The sequence below is a fragment of the Bombus impatiens genome, unplaced genomic scaffold (genome assembly GCF_000188095.3).
Source record: "Bombus impatiens unplaced genomic scaffold, BIMP_2.2 scf_2415, whole genome shotgun sequence".
NCBI lineage: Eukaryota > Metazoa > Arthropoda > Insecta > Hymenoptera > Apidae > Bombus > Bombus impatiens.
The window spans coordinates 16,573-36,458 of NT_178834.1; the positions used below are offsets into that span (position 1 = coordinate 16,573).

The following is a 19,886-nucleotide window of genomic DNA, read 5'->3' on the forward strand; positions in this document are numbered from 1 at the left end:
CCTCAGAGAATCCTCAACTCTCAAGCATCGGTAGGTATACGCTTAAACTTTAATTTCTCGTTACATTACACGCGTTAGAAATGAATCAGATTATCACAGTCTCGATTATTTTCCTGTCCAAAAATTGCATATGAAAGCTTCGCTTCTTTCATAAATGTAAAAAGAGCAAAGATTCTTAGTCCTCTGACTAGGGAAATCTCGTCACTGGAATTTCCACTTCCTGAACGTAATTTTTTGTCGAACTTCAATTTCCAAAAACGTGGTTCCTTTCTTCCTACCAGTAAGTGGCGTTACAGTGACATATTCAGGGACTGAAGCTGGTCCAATGGAAATTAATTTGTTGCCAATATTATGGACATAGCGTGAGATTAAGAATTCCAACATAGCTGACGTCAAAAAACAAAAACTACACGAAGACTTGCGATACAGTCTCGTTTCCTCGTGTAACGCTGCTTATACAGAAGATCCCCCAATTTCTAATTAACCGTAGCTTCTTCTATCTGATTATATTTCCATCCTATTAAGAAATAATTAAGAGGAATTGGAATTGCATCATCCAACAGGTGAACCAAGTTGCAGAAAGCGCCATGAAGAACAAGCTGTTTAGTGCGACATGTATGGCCAGCATTCTATTTGCCATCCTTCTCATCCAATTTTCGATAACTTTATCGAATTCTGAACCTGTTGTACGCGGCGTGGTGTCAGAGGAGCGGATGGGCAAAGACAACATAACAGTACGTTCTGTGCATTTATGTCTGCTATATACACGCTAAAGATTTAATCGAAATCGTTCGGTGCGGAAGCGGGCAATCGTCGAAAGATACAAAAATCTTTTAGACTTGTCACAGGGAAAGGCGGAAAGCGGCGAGAAGCTGCGATTCGCACAATTTTTCACCTTTTGTAGCTCGCAGCAACGTTAATGCCAAAATTATTTTGCATTAAAGAGTGTTCGAATATTAATATGAGCCGCTGCTTGTCGCAAGCAAACGATCAAGGTAATCGCGAATTTACGACTCTGATTCGAATTGAAAAATTGTTTACGAGCGATTGTTCCGCGTAGCTCGGATATAGCGCGTTGGAAAACCATCTATAAATAGGAATTCGCCTAGATTCAATCAAACTGTTGCTTGGAGCCTCAGAGAATCCTCAATCGGTAGGTATACGCTTAAACTTTAGTTTCTCAGCTTTAATTCCATTCCTCGTTACATTGCACGCGTTAGAAATGAATCAGATTATCACAGTCTCGATTATTTTCCTGTCCAAAAATTGCATATGAAAGCTTCGCTTCTTTCATAAATGTAAAAAGAGCAAAGATCCTTAGCCCTCTGACTAGGGAAATCTCGTCACTGGAATTTCCACTTCCTGAACGTAATTTTTTGTCGAACTTCAATTTCCAAAAACGTGGTTCCTTTCTTCCTACCAATAAGTGGCGTTACAGTGACATATTCAGTGACTGAAACTAGTCCAATTGAAATTAATTTGTTGGCAATTTTCTGGACATAGCGTGGCAGGTTCAGTGTCACTGAAATTATCAAGTCAAACGGCAAATATATATAAGAAATTTCAGCTATTGCAAATTCAGAAACTCGAGCCAACTTGCAAGAAGCGCCATGGCAAACTGGTTCAGAGGAATAATTCGTTTAAGCAACGTTCTCTTCGTCATCGTTCTTATCCAACTTTTGGTGGTTTCTTCATATTCCGAAGCTGTCGACGACAATATGCAACAAGGGGAAGCACGGAGTATTATCGTACCGCGCCAGAAATGTCCACCTGGTCAGGTGAAGAGTCCAAGGGGATGCGTACCCTCGTAAGTTCACTGTTCGAATGTTTATAACTTTCTTACTCTTTCCGTGCTCTAATTTTTATTTCGATTAACATTCGCGCATCGTAACTACATTCCTCTCTACCATACTTTTATCGAATTGATTATTTTTCGAATATGCTGAAACGCTTGTTACAGTTGGTAGAAAGACAAGTGTTTTCTAGTTAACTCGCATAACTTTTCTTCCCAACAATTAAACATTCTACCATTAGAATAATAATTCGATTAACCGATGAACGAAACAAATGTTAACGATTAGTAACTCTCAAAATTAAAAGACAAGTTAATTAAAATTGCGCTTAAACTGCTGTTACTGAATTTCTCTATGTTCCAGTGGGCCCAGCGGATAAACTCGAAGCAAGAGGAACTGGATTCGACAAAGCGATGAATGTACTTGCTATATTTTATATGCTATAAGAATTCTGCTTCATGTTTCAATTTGAATAAATGGAATATACAAAACACTCGACGTCTCCTCCGTTCAATTTGCCATTCGCCGTAAATTCCAATCGTTTTCAATCCAAGAATCTGCGCCACCTGCTTATGGCTGGTCGTTGACGCGCAAAACAAGCGAACGCGATTCTTTACGACATCGACGAATGGTATAGTCGTGGCGAATTATTCTGGAAGAGCTGGTACGATGATCAATACGCGATACGAAGGATAATCCCAAACGAGTCGCTGCGATTTTTCATTGCGACTGTAAAAACACGCCGACTTGCTTATTATTTACCAACGCTATCTTTATCACTTGTTTATCGAGTTATACCGTTGGCGAACGTTAGAAAAATAACGAAGCGAATGCGGGAGGCCGGCGCAAGGGGACAGCCAACTGTTTACGAATCTAATCTCATTTCTGATAGAATAAATACGGTTTATAGGTCAGGTGCGTTGTTCATTTCAGCTACCTGGTAACGCATTCGCTTCGTCAATCGGATCATCTTTCGCGTAATCGTAAACCGGTGAAACTTCTTTTGCAATTCCAACTATCCAGACAGACTTCTGCCGGTTTCTTAGAAATTCGTAGTATCGCTAACGCGATAGTAAGTACCGATCGCGTTACTAACGTTAGTGTGACAGAAATAGCGCGGAACAATTAGAGACGACATTATCGTGATCGGAATGTCAGCAATTGAAATCGCCCTGATCGTAAAATACAAACGTTTTCGAGTATTTTCGACGAGTATACTCGTGACGAAGGAATGGCAATGTTTCGCGTTACGACGAGTATACTCGTCATGCGTGAAAAATAGTTACAATTTACCGTTTAAATTGCGATTTAGTATTTTGATTTAATCGCAAAGCAAACCAGTCGTTTCATTGCAATTTAATTGTACGCTATAACAGCTACACGTGCTATGCGTTCGACGAATATACTCGTCGTCGTTTACTTTCTGCCACACATTTTAGGCTCGCACTTTTCGATCGGATCGGATGTCATTTTCCATCGCTTGTATCTTCCTCGTGATTATCATATCGTCAACGTACGGTTCCCTGAGACAAGATAGCAGCAGTACGTGGATAATTTATGCACGACAATTTCTCTAACATTTACACACCATAAGAATTGTATCGTTCAATGGTAGCACGTAAAACACACGTAAGAAGCTTCCTAACTTTGTCGATCTTTAGATCTCACGTTGAGACTGGAAATAAGGATCGAATACATTCTCGAAATACCCAAATTTGACGATTGTTACAACTGTTACATAGTAGCTCCATAGTAGATCATTTGGGAAGTTGCAGAACTATATGGTAAGTCCCCTGCCATATTTTCCAATAGCTTTTTATTTATTTATCCACGTTCTTCTTCGCGTACTTTCCGATTAACGCCACATCGGCACATTTGACGAGTTAAATTTAAAAACATTTAAAAAATGCGTTATCCGTGTTACATAGGCCGAGCTATCGTTTAACATGATCGCCTCAATTATTCTCGTGGCGAATAAAAATGTTTTGCCATGGACGATACGACCTCGAGAGACTTTCAACTTGACATCTATTTCCGAGTTTTTCATTTTTTAAGTAAGCTAAGTATAATTCATTCCGTAACTAGCACCATAAAACATATTTCTCTTCATTTCTCTTCTTTTTTTTTCCCTTATCGTCACCCATTTACCGCTACATCCTGTTAGCGAAGCTGAAATTGAACGAAATTCAAAATTCTCGGCAAACGAGTAAAGTAAGAGGAAACTGCGTGTACATGCAAAAATAAAAATTGCCTTCTCACGGGAATATTGCGGTTAGAAGTTGAATATAAAAAAGGCGAAACGCTCGAATTACTTTCTTCATTCGTCGTGATCAGTCGTGAGGCTGTTTTCCTATTCAGCGCTGTGTATCGTGGGCCTCTTAAGTATCTCGTTAAATAGCTCGTGGATTTTTAATTTAAGGACGGTTGATCGCAAAGGCTACATAGCGAAGAACAGCAAGAATCGTTCGGTGGATCAAAATTTACAAGAAAAATCTTGCAGGAATTCCAAGATTATATCGATTCATCTCTCAAAAAAGTATCATGAAGAATCGATCGTTTCATGTATCGTGTCCGATCGTTGCGTTTTTCGTTCTTCTTGTCGCGCGACTGTCACTAACGTCGTCCACTGCTCGGACGATTGACGATAAATTGGAAAAATACTCCTCTCGGCAAGAGGACGCCACTCCATTATTTGCACTGTCAGAAATCAGAAATCGATCGGCCAAACGTTACACGGCGGAAGATCAGCATCGAACGAACGGGATGAATACCTTGGTAACGGACGTCGATAACGTGCAATCGTCGGAGAATGGAAAATCCTATAAGAAGAAAACTAACCGGGTCGGAAAAATGAAGGATCGTTGGATTCGACGAAAGAAGCACCTAATCGGTCTGTCTCGTTTGTTTCGTGGTTTCAAGTGTCCCAGAGGTACGCTGAAGGATCATCGGGGAAAATGCAGAAAACCTTACCTGTAGTACATTTCACGATGTTAATTTTATATTTGGAATATTCGACGTAATCGTAGTTATTTTACTTTCGACGATTAATCTGCGGATTCGCGAACACGCCGAATTGCTACAAATTTTCTAATTGTTTGTTCGTCGATTAATACCAAGAGGAATTTCTAAGCATTTTGTGTTTAAAAAATTTTTCTGTCTATAAATGTTCTTAGAAATTTTATCAAAGTGTATGGCATGGACACATCCCGAGTTTTGCAGATTCTGTAAATAACATCGAACTTGCACGTAAGAAATGTATACGCATAGGCAAATGCATCGTGCTACTTTAACCTTGTATTCTTTAAAAACATCACAGGAATATAAACAATTTATCTACAGTTTCTGACGGTTTTGTTTTTTCATTTTTGTGGCTATAAATATTCTTAGAAATTTTATCAAAGTGTATGGTATTCGTTCATAGAAATTTTACTTTCGACTATTTGTCTAAAAATCGATCGACACATCCCGTGTTTTGCAGATTCTGTAAATAACATCGAACTTACACGTGAATTCATCGTGCTACTTCAACTTTGTATTCTTTAAAAACATCAGAGAAATATAAGCAACTTATCTACAGTATCTGGCAATTTTCTTTCGTTCACCTATTGCACGATCTTCGTACAAATTCTTCGCCACATCTGAAGCGATCGTAATGGATTTAACAATTAAATATCCCACGACGACGATTATTAACGATATCACGACGGTTGTGAGATTGATTGATTGATTGGTTGTGAGCTATTAAAAACATTTCATTAAAATTTTAGATACTTTATATCGTTCGGAATTATCGCGCTATTTCTCGCGTAACGACGATAAAGGAAAATGATCTCTGCCGTGATTTTTGTCAAGTAATTATCAGTTCTATGAGAGCAGACTCTTTCAGGATGTAAATAGGTAGCCTTGAAGAACAAGCGTAATTTTTTATCTCAGTCCTTTCCAAACTGTTTGCTAACGTTTTAAGCCGCGCGATAACGGGAAAGCTGATCAATCAATCGGTTCACTCTTTTTACAAATTTCCCCGGCGATCGAGCTCGCTAGTTAACTGATATCTCTGCGAACACCATAAACTCGATTTATCAGGCGAAAATATGTCTCTTCTAAACGCTACAACTTATTGTTCCGAAGATAGGCGCCGATAAGTCTACTGCTTTTTTATTTCTTCCATTTTATATTTTCATTATATGCAAGTTTCTAATTGGTCTGAGTAACTGGCTGGAGGTGGTTCGACAGACGTTGAAGAGGGGATTTGCGGCGTTATAAATTATTTTGCGAACCTAGCAAGGTAGGTTTCCTCATTTTTCTGCCTATGGTAACCCGCTGTCGACGAAATATTTGCAACGCTTCTTACACTACACGGTAAGTCCTCTGCTCAGCTGCGAGTCTTTCGCTACTTGAAACTTAAACCTCTGGCACTCGGACGATGCGTTGAAAAATATGACAGATTTTCTAATTTTCTTCTCATTTACAATTTTGTACGTCTCATACGAGTTATATTTCCCTACGTCTTCTACATTTCGTTTGGTAACGCGTTAGCAACGCTGATATCGCTTGTTATCACTGCACCGGATATTCTTTCAGTACAGCTGCGTTCAACGAGTCTCAGCAACTTTCTAAGTACAATGAGAAATTGGTGCAGCGATATGCCATTTTGGACGAGTAGTTTCTTCATTTTTATAATTCTATCGGCAACGACGTTAACGTTATCGAAATGCGAGACAATGGACGAGCCAAATATATCGGCATCTCCGGGAATTAAGATGCGATCGGACAAGGAAGCCAACTTTAGGTATATAATCAATCCGCCTCTATTCAAATGTCCCAAACATCAGAGAAGGGATCACTTGGGAAAGTGCAGAGACATCCTTGTAAGTATGCTGTTACACCTTCTAGCATTTACGCCAGCTTAGGATAAATTACAGAAGAAAAATGAGCTCGAATAAAGTTTAGTTAATTAGTTGATTACAATTAAGTAAAGTTTATTCGAACCGAAAGATAAAAACTAAGTTCGATCGCTTTATTGCGTTTGATTCGGACGTAACGTAGACGAACTAGCTTTATTTCGTGTTTAGAGCAGGTGAATCGCTTTCGAATAATTTTGTATTTTATTTAACTCTCTGCAATAAGGTGACTAGTTTCAACGTTAAGCATCCAATGAAATATCTTTCATACGTGTACTCGAGCTGTGTGCGATCCGACAAAATTATTTTACCAAGATAACGATATTTCCTTTGAAAATTGCTTGAATTTCCATTAAGTACGATCTTAAGTACGATAAGTCTGCGAGCTTGCGGACACCGGCATCTCCGATCGAAACAGCTTTGGCAGCAGAGAATTGAAAATTGTTTCACGAGACATTTATTCGAATATAAAATATCGTTTGAAACGTATAAACGTTTTAAAGTAAGAGCCAAGTAAAACAAGACGAAATAGTCGTTGTTCGGATGTTTCGTTTAAAACAATATTTTATATATTTTGTTTTTTAATAAACTGTCCGATCGTTGATTATATTGATAATTATAATAACACCGACTTCAAACGCATCGTTTTTTATCTACGTATATAAATGAATGACGTTACGACATTCATTAAAAATAGTTGGATATGCAAAGTACAGAAAAGTACCAAGAAATGCGGAGAACAAACGAAAGCATTTAATGTATCGAATTAATTTCATTCATTTTGCGCTCGTTTTAGACCAACTCTTATAACAAACACTTTAGTCCAACGCGTATAACAAACACTAGTTCCATAAAATTTCCTCGCAATTTGTAACATTAATTTCATATTTTCTTTTCACATTTCAGTGGAGTACCTAAAAATGGTTACGAGCTTCCAGCTATAAAATCGTGGATCTACTTGCGATAATTTTCACCTTACGAGTATTCTCCTCTCTCTTACGTTTGTAGCTACGACGAAATAAATCATTTTGAAAACAACATACGTCCAATTCTTGTTTCCTTCGCGCTGCACATGCTAATCGTTTACAAGTTTTCTATATGATGACGCCGATCGCGATGAAAATTCGCGCAAGCGTTCGCTGCAGCTACACGTAACAATTTATCAGCTCGTTTTTCGCTTTAAAGGGAGAAATTAACCCTTTTTATTATTTTTTAAGTATTTATTAATCGACGAAAGATGCGAAGGAAGCAGAAGTCGTGGGAAGGATTTTTCGGAAAAATCGCTTGTCCGCGAACATCGCGTAAAAGGATTCGATTTACGTGAAATGGCTGGGATAAAAGGGACGATCTGTCCCTTAGGATAAAGGCAGGCCCCTCAGGTAGCTGCGTTCAACGCTTACGCGATGTTTCATCATGAAAATCGGCGCGTGCACGTGGAAAATATTTTCCACGATATGTCATCAAGGAAACTGAAAAAATCGCGGAAAACACGATTAGAAGATTAGTAAATAAAACACAGACAGTAAACAGAAATGTTGCTTATGAGTGTACGCTACTTCCGGATTTTTATTTTTCATTTTTTATGCGAGATGCAACTACAAAACTAAAAAAATCTCATATCTATTTCATTTTTTTCCCGATTTCCAATGCTTCCGAGCAACTGGTAAACAGCGTGAAGTCGAGGAGTCACGAGTTTGTTCAAGTTTGTTACCGTACGCGTAAAACGCTCCTTTTATTTCCCGACCACGCTCCGTCAAGAACAAAAAGTTATCATCGCTTTGAAGTTGTTTTATGGTTTCCTTTCACAGTTTTGTCTTCGTCTTTTCAAATATTTTACGTTCATTCGGTTGCCCTCGGACGCACTTGGAATATTTGTCCATAGCTCGTCCGCAGTTTTCGCGATGATTACAAAATGCTCTTTCGTTCTGTTTCCCAACATTCTCAACCGTAAAACGCCGGTTTCGATCAACCGGTTGGCTGTTGCGACCTCTGCGAAAAGTCTGAAAAGCGTGCGCGGGAAATGTGTGGCAAAAAGTAAGCGATGACGAGTATACTCGTCAAATGCGGAGTACGCGTGGCTGTCATAGCGTAGAAATTGCAGCGAAATGGCTGTTTTATTTTTCTTACGCGTGACGAATATACTCGTCGTGAAGAAATGGCCATATTTTGTGTTACGACGAGTAACTCGTATGAAAACTAAAACAGTCATTTCGTTGCAACTTATTTCGCACACAAAATATTGCTATTTCTTCACGACGAGTATACTCGTCGGAAACAGCTAACTGGTTACAGCTTGTGTACCATGGAACTTTGAATATCCGAGCTAATACACGTCGGTCGGATAATTGAATCGCTTCGCTTTCATATTTGTGAAGATTACATATCTCGAGTTTACTGTTTTGTAAAAATTCACCTTGAACAGAGACGAAGATTTCTGTATAAGAATAAAATACAAAATTCCTTCAGATTCCATTTTCGTTAGCCAATTTTCTTTACAAGGAACGTGTAACGTAGAGAATATCTTAGGTCTTTTATTGTTTGGAAGAACATAAACTGAGATTGATAGATGGACAGAGGCATAAGCGTAACAGTCAGTGACAAACTTAATTAGTAGGTCAGTAAACAGAATCAGAAAAGAAATGAATGAAACGAGCAAACATTCTCAGAAAGCTTTAAAAGTCTGCAAACTGTAAACCAAGTCTCTTCCTTAGCCGTGAGACCGAGATGAAGATTAACCTACTGTTAAGTAAAGCAAAACGCAGATTATTTTGATGAACACTAAATAAAACATACATTAAATAATCCTAGTCGTACCGTGATCGTTTTTCTAATTAATTTCGATTAAGCAATACGCAAGACTGGTTGACGTAATCAAGCGGTGAGTAACGAAAGTACTTCAAGCAACAGGAAAACACAACCAGATACTATAAATGAAATCTCATTCGTATAAATAAAGTACATTTTTAAATATCTTATTTCTACGTTATTTGTATCTTATCTAGTATCTTGTCTGTATATTTCACCGTGACATTTTGTTATAATTTTATCGGCTCGTTTATACAACGTAACAGAAGATACGTCGCGTTGGCAACTAAGTGATTGCGGATTTGGTCATTAGATGGCAATGACAAACTCCGCAATCACTTAGTTGCCAAGCGAATAACAACAACTCTGATAAAAGTGGCTTTTTTCACGAGATGTTCGCGATATCAGAAACTTTCGCCAATGATCGCACACACACGTGGCGTTTGTTTGGAATTTTCCAATTACAGGGGATCTCCAGGAAAACGATGATTAACAGCAACTTGTGGAAATACTCGCGTGCATTTTGTGATTATAAAAATTCCTCGAACGGTTTATCGTCTGGCAACTGTTATCAGTCGTTTATCGTGCCGTACCGTTGGTCAGTGTCGTTAATAAAAAGCGAGACGACGGTCGAGATGGTCAAAAACTGCTAATGATTCTAATCTCGCTTGTGGTGGAATATTGTGGTTACGACGCCGGATGCGTTTCTAGTTAAATTGCACGCAACAATCTGCTCTGCAGATCAGATCGCCTTTTATTTCAATAGTGGTCAGTCGCATAAGACCTCTGTTTTCGTTGTTTCCTATCTGTCGGTCAGTTTCTCGCCGAGTTTTTCCACGTGGACGACTGTGTTGCGAAATAGCTGCACAGCCAACGTAATCGTCGATTGTAGCTCGCAAGGTAGCGAGAAAAGTGGTGCGTGATAATCAGCGACGACATCGTCAGACGTTCGTTCAAAGTTTTCGGTGTTTTCAATCGAATTGTCTCGGTGGAAAGGAAAAATGAGACCGGCCGGCTTGCATTTTTTCATCGGCATTTCCTTCCTTCTTCTCGTGGCTCGATCGTCAGCAACGTTGACAAAACTGACCACGTTGGACGATGTGATGCCCGATAAGTGGAGGGTCGTGTCTTCTGGCCAACCTCCGCAAATCGAGCTCCGCTTGTTCAAGAGTCACACACCAGAGGACAAGACTTGGTCGAGCAGCATGGAATATACGATCTCGCGGAGCACCGACGAGCCGGAAAACCAGGACGCGGATGAGAAAGCGACAAGCGCTAAGCCGAAAACGCAGCTCGGGTCTAGGCACATCATTCGAGGCGCCAGGTTCAGGTGTCCCACCGGTCAGCGAAGGGATCACTTGGGAAAGTGCAGAGACGTCTTGTGAGTGTTCTATTGTATCTTCTTCGAAATTTTCCTATTCTTCTAACGTTCCAATCATTCGTCTGTATTTCCATATTCTGTCCGCGTCGTGAAGAGCATCTTCTTTCTCGTGTACTTGATTAAACAGCTGCATTTTGTATTCTCTACAAACAGCCTGCGATTCTCTTGAGTACCTTTCGCCTGATCATCCAAATTTTTATCCAATTTCAGCGTGATACCGGTTAAAAACGATGTATAAGCGCATTGGACAAGAAACAGCGCAGAAGACGTAGAGCCTTGTGAAAATTCCATCCTCCAGCGACGAGTTTCTTTCTTCTCCTTAAAGTTTTCTCTTAGAAAAAAAAAAAAAAAAAAATAATAAGAAGAGAACCTTCGATGTTCTTTTCTTCCAACTTCTTCTCTCACTTGTTACACGCTTACACGGATTCGGATCGATATCTCGGTCGGACTGAAGGATCGTCAAACGTGATGCTGACGTAATGAGACGAGATAAAGCGATTTTCGAAGGTATCAACGGTATCGGTGTATTATTTATACGCCAATGCGTCTGATGGATGTTATTACGCGCGGTACTCATCGATTTTCGACTCTTTATCTCGCGGCGCGATATATCGGCCGAGCCAATCCCTCTTCGCTTCTGCCACCACGCGATTTATCGTTCACGGGATTTTCGAAATTCACCGTGATTCATAAAGTAATATTTCGCCTTCCAACTATCCCGATACGCTTTTACCCTGGTCGAAGGTCAGCGATATATCACTAAGCAACGTTTCTTACTTCGCGGCTCGAATAAATGCTCGCCGTGTTTTATATTTGAAGCATGCAGAGCTCCGGCTATAAATTAGATTTCCGCGTTTTATAACGCGGTATCACGTCGGCTTCGCTTTTTCCGTTAACGTGTACGCGTGTCAAAGACGACATAAATGTCCACTGGGTTCGTTACTTGCGCTGCAACGTCTACCGTTAGAGAGGAGCATAAATGCGTTACGCGTGCTGCACCAAACGTTTCATTAGCATTGTGATAAGGCTGGACACTATGGCGATTTATGCTGGTCGAATTAGAAACGTAGTCTGCGCAGTTCTACTAAAATTAGAGGCAAATGCAGAGATGAATGTACCATGTTCGAACTCGTTTAACGCATGAACATTTAATAATAATAATGTGATCATACATGTTCGGATTTGTCAGTTAAAACAATCATTTACCAGTTAGCTGCTGCGACCTGTTCGAGAAATGTAAGCGATGACGAGTATACTCGTCAAAGACTGCGATGATTGTAATTGCAATTTAGTAATTGCAGTCATTGACGAGTATACTCGTCAAAGACTGCGATTACTAAATTGCAATTTAAACAGCAAATTGCAACTACTTTTCACGCGTGACAAGTATAAGAAAAGCTACCTGGTTAAAATAGCAAATGGGTTTCTTAGTGTCTGATAAGTTCAATCTTCTGATGGAAAAACGAATATCTTGAAAAACATGTAACGATAGTAAAAATAATTGCGTTAAAATTGCGACGTGTTTTCTCGAAATACGACGAAAGATATATGGAAAATTGTATGTGATCGTATTATATAATCTTTGAGAGGCGAGAAAACTCACGTGCAAGATCCCTGCGAATTTCCTACTGCGAATGTTTATGTCGAAGCTCTTCCACAGAGATTCGACATTCCACTCGAGAAATTGTCGAATGAAAATGGCGAATTTGAAAAGATATTACTCACCGATGTACAAGATTCCATCCAGGTCGAGGTTCTCGTTGCTGCCCTGACTATTGACAGCTGTCACATGGTCATCGACAGCGAGCGTGTGTCTTTTTGGTGCCGGCCTTCCGATGCTCACTGCGTGCCATTTGCCGTCGTTCAGCCTAGACCTGGAAGTGTCCCTGACCCTGACTGGGCCGTCACCCAGGTCGAACACGTAATGAATGTGTCCGTTGACCAGCTCCACGGCGATGAAGTCGCGTTCTCGACCGGCGTTGTAGAGAATTAGACCGTTCGCTTCGCGTGTTCTGAACTGCAAGGCGAGAAACAGCGTGTTAATCGACTTAAACAAACGTAAGTTTCCCTTTGTAATTGCTGGCCCTGCATTTGCGACGACCAGCTTGCGGATGAGAATTTTGGATGGGAAATGCAAGTAAAGCATAAATGAGAAATGAGTAAGCGCCAGTGTGTACGCCACTTAATGCGCGCTGTTGAAGAAAGGAGGTGGAAGATGGAAAGAGAAGAAGTTGAAATTGAACCTGCTGATACGTTTGTAGAATGTACGAAGTGTAATATTTGAAATTGAAATTCATATCGAGGTGAATTAAAATAAAGAATTGTTTCTAAATGATTTACCTGATTCTTAGTATAAAATAGATGTATTTTCCTTATATGTGTTTTAAATAAAAATAGCAAAGGTGTCGTTGAATCTTTCTCTTCAATCAAATTTTCAATAAAATGTTGCGCAAGTCTGAGTTCAGGCGACGAGTTAACCCTCTGCCTGCGATCCTAATTTTCACTGTACGCTGTATCGTTTATGTTCATACGATGCTTTTTAAGCTTTCGTGTTTCAAAAGATCCTCAAAATTCTCGAATATTCTTCCAAATTTCTACAACATCCAATACTTTTTATCGTTGCACGTCACCTTGCTAACTTTAACCAGTTGTCGCGAGCTCTTTGAAAACTTCGAAAAGTGTATATCTAACATGGCAGAAAGTAAGCGACAGCGAGTATACTCGTCGAAGACTACAATTACTAAATTGCAATATTTTAAACAACAAATTGTAACTACCCTTTACACGTAACGAGTATGCTCGTCATAAGATAAAATATTGTTATTTCTTCATGACGAATATACTCGTCAAAGACTGCAATTATGAAATTGCAATATTTTAAACAACAAATTGTAACTACCCTTTACACGTAACGAGTATGCTCGTCATAAGATAAAATATTGTTATTTCTTCATGACGAATATACTCGTCAAAGACTGCAATTATGAAATTGCAATATTTTAAACAACAAATTGTAACTACCCTTTACACGTAACGAGTATGCTCGTCATAAGACAAAATATTGCTATTTCTTCGTGACGAGTATACTCGTCAAAGATTGCAATTACTAAATTGCAATATTTTAAACAACAAATTGTTACTACCCTTTACACGTAACGAATATGCTCGTCATAAGACAAAATATTGCTATTTCTTCGTGACGAGTATACTCGTCAAAGACTGCAATTACTAAATTGCAATTTTTTAAACAACAAATTGTAACTACCCTTTAACGTAACAAGTATGCTCGTCACAAGACAAAACATTGCTATTTCTTCATGACGAGTATACTCGTCAAAGACTGCAATTACTAAATTGCAATTTTTTAAACAACAAATTGTAACTACCCTTTAACGTAACAAGTATGCTCGTCACAAGACAAAACATTGCTATTTCTTCATGACGAGTATACTCGTCAAAGACTGCAATTACTAAATTGCAATTTTTTAAACAACAAATTGTAACTACCCTTTAACGTAACAAGTATGCTCGTCACAAGACAAAACATTGCTATTTCTTCATGACGAGTATACTCGTCAAAGACTGCAATTACTAAATTGCAATTTTTTAAACAACAAATTGTAACTACCCTTTAACGTAACAAGTATGCTCGTCACAAGACAAAACATTGCTATTTCTTCATGACGAGTATACTCGTCAAAGACTGCAATTACTAAATTGCAATTTTTTAAACAACAAATTGTAACTACCCTTTAACGTAACAAGTATGCTCGTCACAAGACAAAACATTGCTATTTCTTCATGACGAGTATACTCGTCAAAGACTGCAATTACTAAATTGCAATTTTTTAAACAACAAATTGTAACTACCCTTTACACGTAACGAGTATGCTCGTCACAAGACAAAATATTGCTATTTCTTCGTGACGAGTATACTCGTCGAAGAACAACTAACTGGCTAAACAGAAACATGGAAGAAATGAAAAATTATCGGCCGAAAATTACGCGGATGGAGGGTTAATTAACAGGCGTCTGTTCTTCTAACAATACAAGTTCGATCGCGAAGATCGATCGTTCTCTTTGCACGACTATCAAAGCCGCGCTTCTCTTTCAAGAGAAAAACTGTCGATGGAATTAAACGAGCGAGCCGGAAGTTGTATGAGAGGCGATGGAAAAACAGCAGAAGCTCGTCGATTACAGTCGACGTAATTACGAAGGTGACGGCCAGAGGAGAGCTTGTCTGTCACTTGACACGGAAGAACGGCGCATGATTGGGTTTTTACGTGCGCCAGCGTCACACGTGCCACGATTAATCCGGAGTTTGTGCATCGATTCGTGAGCACCGAGCACCGATCCAGGCCAGGATGGATCTAACTGGGCGAACCTTTTGTGGGGACGCGTCACCGTTGACATTTCATTTCCTCTGTAGCTCCTGAGCCACGGCACGCGAGTTTCCCAACATGGGTCGAACCACTTTTCCCACCATATATTTCAACTGGCCTTCGCAACGCTTTCGTTCGCGTGCAAGTAACATCTTCGACGTTTTCAAACTTTGTTAAAGTTGAATTTTGCGCGGAATAATCAGACACCTTGTATGTTGCTGCACCTTGTTCTTTCATTTTAACCAGTCAGCTGTTGCGTCCTCTGGAAACTTTGGGAAGTGTGTACCTAAAACGTGTGGCAAAAGGTAAGCGACGACGAATATACTCGTCCAGCACAGGCTATGTGTGGAGATTATAACGTAGAATTAAAGTAATCAAGTAACGTGTAACCAGACGACTGTCTTATATCTTTACGCATGACGAGTATACTCGTCATGACACAAGATATTTGTATTTCTCCATGACGAGTATGCTCGTCAAAAACAGCTAGCTGGTTAATGTAACAATATCGTAACGAGGAAATATCATTCAGGTGCAGCAACGTATTAGAAATTTATTTGAATCAGCGAGGAGGTTGGTCCGCTTATTTGCTAAATCCCCAGAAAGCAAAAAGTAGGAAAAATCAATGTATCGATCAAAGTTCAACGATAAAATTAAACAAACTTCAAAAAGTAAAGTTATAGACGCTTTGGCTTCCGAGTGACTTATACAGAAATAAATTGTAGAGGATTCGTCTTATCAGATATCACGAAATACAGATTGCTGTTTGTGAGCAATTTATTTAAGATAAATATATTGTCTATAAAATTGATATGGCACAAAGCACAAGTCCAGGATAATAACTTTCGCGAAATAAATACGCGCAGTCTCAAGAAACTCCGTATATACGTCTGATGCGTCTGTATGCTTATACTGCGATCGCTGAACTTCCTCGCTCGTCATTTCGTTTGTTTATTTATACTGGTCGGGGGACAGTCGGAAAGTTTGAACTCGACTGCGTTTGACGGTGGAAAGTAGCGGCGACATTGTTTTGCTCGGAGTTCATTACTCCTTGCAATACCTGTGACCTAACGGTCATGATACTGCGAAACAAAACAACAACAGGAAACTACAAAATAAAATAAACAAGAAAATAATTTCCAGGAATAAAATCATATCTACATATACGCGTTACCGAAATATAATAATCGCGACTGAGAATACCAACATTAATCGAACTTTTCTTTCGACCAGTAGCAGTTACATCTAGAAAACTACGAGTAGAAAACTATGTCTGACGAGCTGTCGATTTCATAATTGAACTTGGCAAACTCGGTGACGAACTGCTTGGTATGACTGAAATATCCTTCTGGATTACCATTTCTTCTGTGATCTGGTAAACGAAGAGTTTGTTTCCTACCAGTTATCTATCTTCTCTTTCTCGTGACATTTCGTCCACGTGAAAAAACAAACAGCTCTCTATCGTTTTCTATTTTTAATGAAAAACCAATTTAAAAATACTGTAAAATGGCTGTAAAATATTGTGCCGAAAAATGTCTCGATCACACAGATACACGGAATTCTTATAAAAGAATTTCCCAGTCGCTTTTAATTTTGTTAATTTCTAATTTTTACAAATCTTTTTAGTTTTAATTTTTCAAAGAAGAAAAAAGATAAGGGAAAAAAAATTGAAAAATGTTTACCTGGAAATAGATATTCGTTTCCACGTACGCTTTCAGCACGGGCAAGCCGACGAACGTGTGCTTTGATGTGAATGTCACCGGATAATGGACTGGATGGTTCCTTTTGCTGAATTTCCCCGTGACCCTGATGATCGGCGTTACACCTTGATGAGAAGCCTGATGATTGCCGGAACTGCGCGCTATCTCCAGGTACGGGTAGCCGTTGAACCAGATTTGTTGGAGAAAACCAACGAAATGCGGGATTTCCTCACCGGCGTGCAAGTAGCCACCGACGTGCAGCGTTCGGAATTCCAAAATGCTTTGCTTGCCAAGCTGCGTTTCGGCTGTCAAACAGAGCGGACAATTTTTCAGAATTTCTGAGGAATTACAAAATCTCGAAAATTACTCCTCTCGAACAGTGACACGATCTTAATTTTAAAATATGCTGTTCGATCGTCTGAACGTTTCTTCTTATCCAAATGACTTTTAAATACAAAAATGACGCCTCGATAAATTACTACACGTTTGACGTTCTCTTCGGAGGGACAAGCACCTCGATTTATCGTTTGCACTTTCTTCGGCGAAGAATAAAACGTGTCAGAGTTTCTAAACGCGGGCCACGTTAAATAAGAAAATGGACTGAGATTAAGGGAAAATCATTAATAAGAATCTGGCCTTGCAACGAAGGAAAAAGGAAGAGCAGAATCGCGAGAGTCGAAGGGAACTCGAGCTGCGAGTTACACGGGAACTATTTTAATTATTAGCCGGTCCTGGGATTGTCCTTATCCAGGGACAATGAAAACTCGATATCGGCGCATTGTTCTTTGCGACCATCTTACCGGAGTCGAAGCCATTAAGCTTAATTGTCCCCGGACACAATGCACTGAACTTTGTAAATTGTAAAATGGCTGTAAAATATTGTGCCGAAAAATGTCTCGATCACACAGATACACGGAATTCTTATAAAAGAATTTCCCAGTCGCTTTTAATTTTGTTAATTTCTAATTTTTACAAATCTTTTTAGTTTTAATTTTTCAAAGAAGAAAAAAGATAAGGGAAAAAAAATTGAAAAATGTTTACCTGGAAATAGATATTCGTTTCCACGTACGCTTTCAGCACGGGCAAGCCGACGAACGTGTGCTTTGATGTGAATGTCACCGGATAATGGACTGGATGGTTCCTTTTGCTGAATTTCCCCGTGACCCTGATGATCGGCGTTACACCTTGATGAGAAGCCTGATGATTGCCGGAACTGCGCGCTATCTCCAGGTACGGGTAGCCGTTGAACCAGATTTGTTGGAGAAAACCAACGAAATGCGGGATTTCCTCACCGGCGTGCAAGTAGCCACCGACGTGCAGCGTTCGGAATTCCAAAATGCTTTGCTTGCCAAGCTGCGTTTCGGCTGTCAAACAGAGCGGACAATTTTTCAGAATTTCTGAGGAATTACAAAATCTCGAAAATTACTCCTCTCGAACAGTGACACGATCTTAATTTTAAAATATGCTGTTCGATCGTCTGAACGTTTCTTCTTATCCAAATGACTTTTAAATACAAAAATGACGCCTCGATAAATTACTACACGTTTGACGTTCTCTTCGGAGGGACAAGCACCTCGATTTATCGTTTGCACTTTCTTCGGCGAAGAATAAAACGTGTCAGAGTTTCTAAACGCGGGCCACGTTAAATAAGAAAATGGACTGAGATTAAGGGAAAATCATTAATAAGAATCTGGCCTTGCAACGAAGGAAAAAGGAAGAGCAGAATCGCGAGAGTCGAAGGGAACTCGAGCTGCGAGTTACACGGGAACTATTTTAATTATTAGCCGGTCCTGGGATTGTCCTTATCCAGGGACAATGAAAACTCGATATCGGCGCATTGTTCTTTGCGACCATCTTACCGGAGTCGAAGCCATTAAGCTTAATTGTCCCCGGACACAATGCACTGAACTTTGTAAATTAGTAGTGCGATGTAAGTATCGACAGTCGTTGCTAATAAATCTACCAAAGTTGCCTTGAAACGTAGCTCGCAGCGAAGCTAGAAGCGAAAGGGGTAAGTTTCACCCTATTAGACAATTTTACGTAAATGTTCGTATTAGACTTGGCGAATAGTTGTTGGTAATGAGGATAACAATTAAAAGTTTGACACGACGAATTATTTCACACTATTTTATTGCTGTGTTTATTTTAGATATAATACAGTTAATAATCAGAGTGGGTAAAATTGTATTTTGTGCTGAGATCAAATAAGCAATGCTCGAATAATTTTTTGTATTTTGCTTTTTAGACAAAATGCTAAATAATTGGAAAGTTGAATTCGTATTAAAATTGTAGCTTTCGTACGTGTCTTTCAGTTTTATTCAATTTAGCACGGTTGTTTTAATTCCAGCTTTGATTTCAACGTTGGAAAAATCAGTATTTCTGGCGCAGCTGACCATATTGTTATAATGGAATCAAACATTGTTTCAGGAACATTTAATGCAAATACGAAATACGAAAAAAGAAATTATTTCATTTAATAACTGAACTATCATGGAGAAGTTTATGTTTCAAACACAAACGTATGAAAAATACAATGTTTAAAAATCAACAATATTTATCACTTTATTAACTAACACAGAAAGTTATTTGAAAATAATTTATCTTAACGCAAAATTATATCTTCCATGTGTTATTTCTGGTTTAGAAACAACAAAGTACCTGAAACGCTAATAGAAACCCAGAGAAAATAAAATGCCAAAGCAGGAAATTATTTGAAAACGATTCACCTTAGCGCAAAATTATGTTTATCCTCCCTGTGTTATTTCTGGTTTAGAACTAGCAAAGTACCTGAAACGCTAATAGAAACCCGGAGAAAATAAAATACCAAAGCAGGAAATTATTTGAAAACGATTCATCTTAGCGCAAAATTATATCTTCCCCGTGTTATTTCTGGTTTAGAACTAGCAATATTTCTGGTTTAGAAC

General features: G+C 39.1%; 2 protein-coding genes across 2 annotated transcripts in view; one reads left to right on the forward strand and one right to left on the reverse strand.

Moving 5' to 3' along the window:
• Nucleotides 1–19,886, reverse strand: part of LOC100747745 (neurexin-1-like) — a 74,844-nt gene that overhangs the window by 15,170 nt on the left and 39,788 nt on the right. The window contains exons 4-5 of the mRNA XM_003494533.4: nt 18,004–18,326; nt 12,606–12,897 (exon numbers count right to left, since the gene is read on the reverse strand). Of these exons, the coding sequence (XP_003494581.4) occupies nt 12,606–12,897; nt 18,004–18,326 (615 nt within the window). The remainder of the gene's footprint in view (nt 1–12,605; nt 12,898–18,003; nt 18,327–19,886) is intronic.
• Nucleotides 10,145–11,215, forward strand: LOC105681863. Its single transcript, XM_012393313.3, has 2 exons — nt 10,145–10,880; nt 11,091–11,215. The coding sequence occupies exons 1-2, from the start codon at nt 10,501–10,503 to the stop codon at nt 11,116–11,118; spliced, it is 408 nt and encodes a 135-aa protein (XP_012248736.1). The 5' UTR covers nt 10,145–10,500; the 3' UTR covers nt 11,119–11,215.

Coding starts and splice junctions, on each gene's coding strand:
- LOC105681863 (XM_012393313.3), top strand. CDS start 10,501: ATGAGACCGGCCGGCTTGCATTTTTTCATCGGCATTTCCTTCCTTCTT. Junction 10,881..11,090: donor GGAAAGTGCAGAGACGTCTT/GTGAGTGTTCTA, acceptor ATCCAATTTCAG/CGTGATACCGGTTAAAAACG.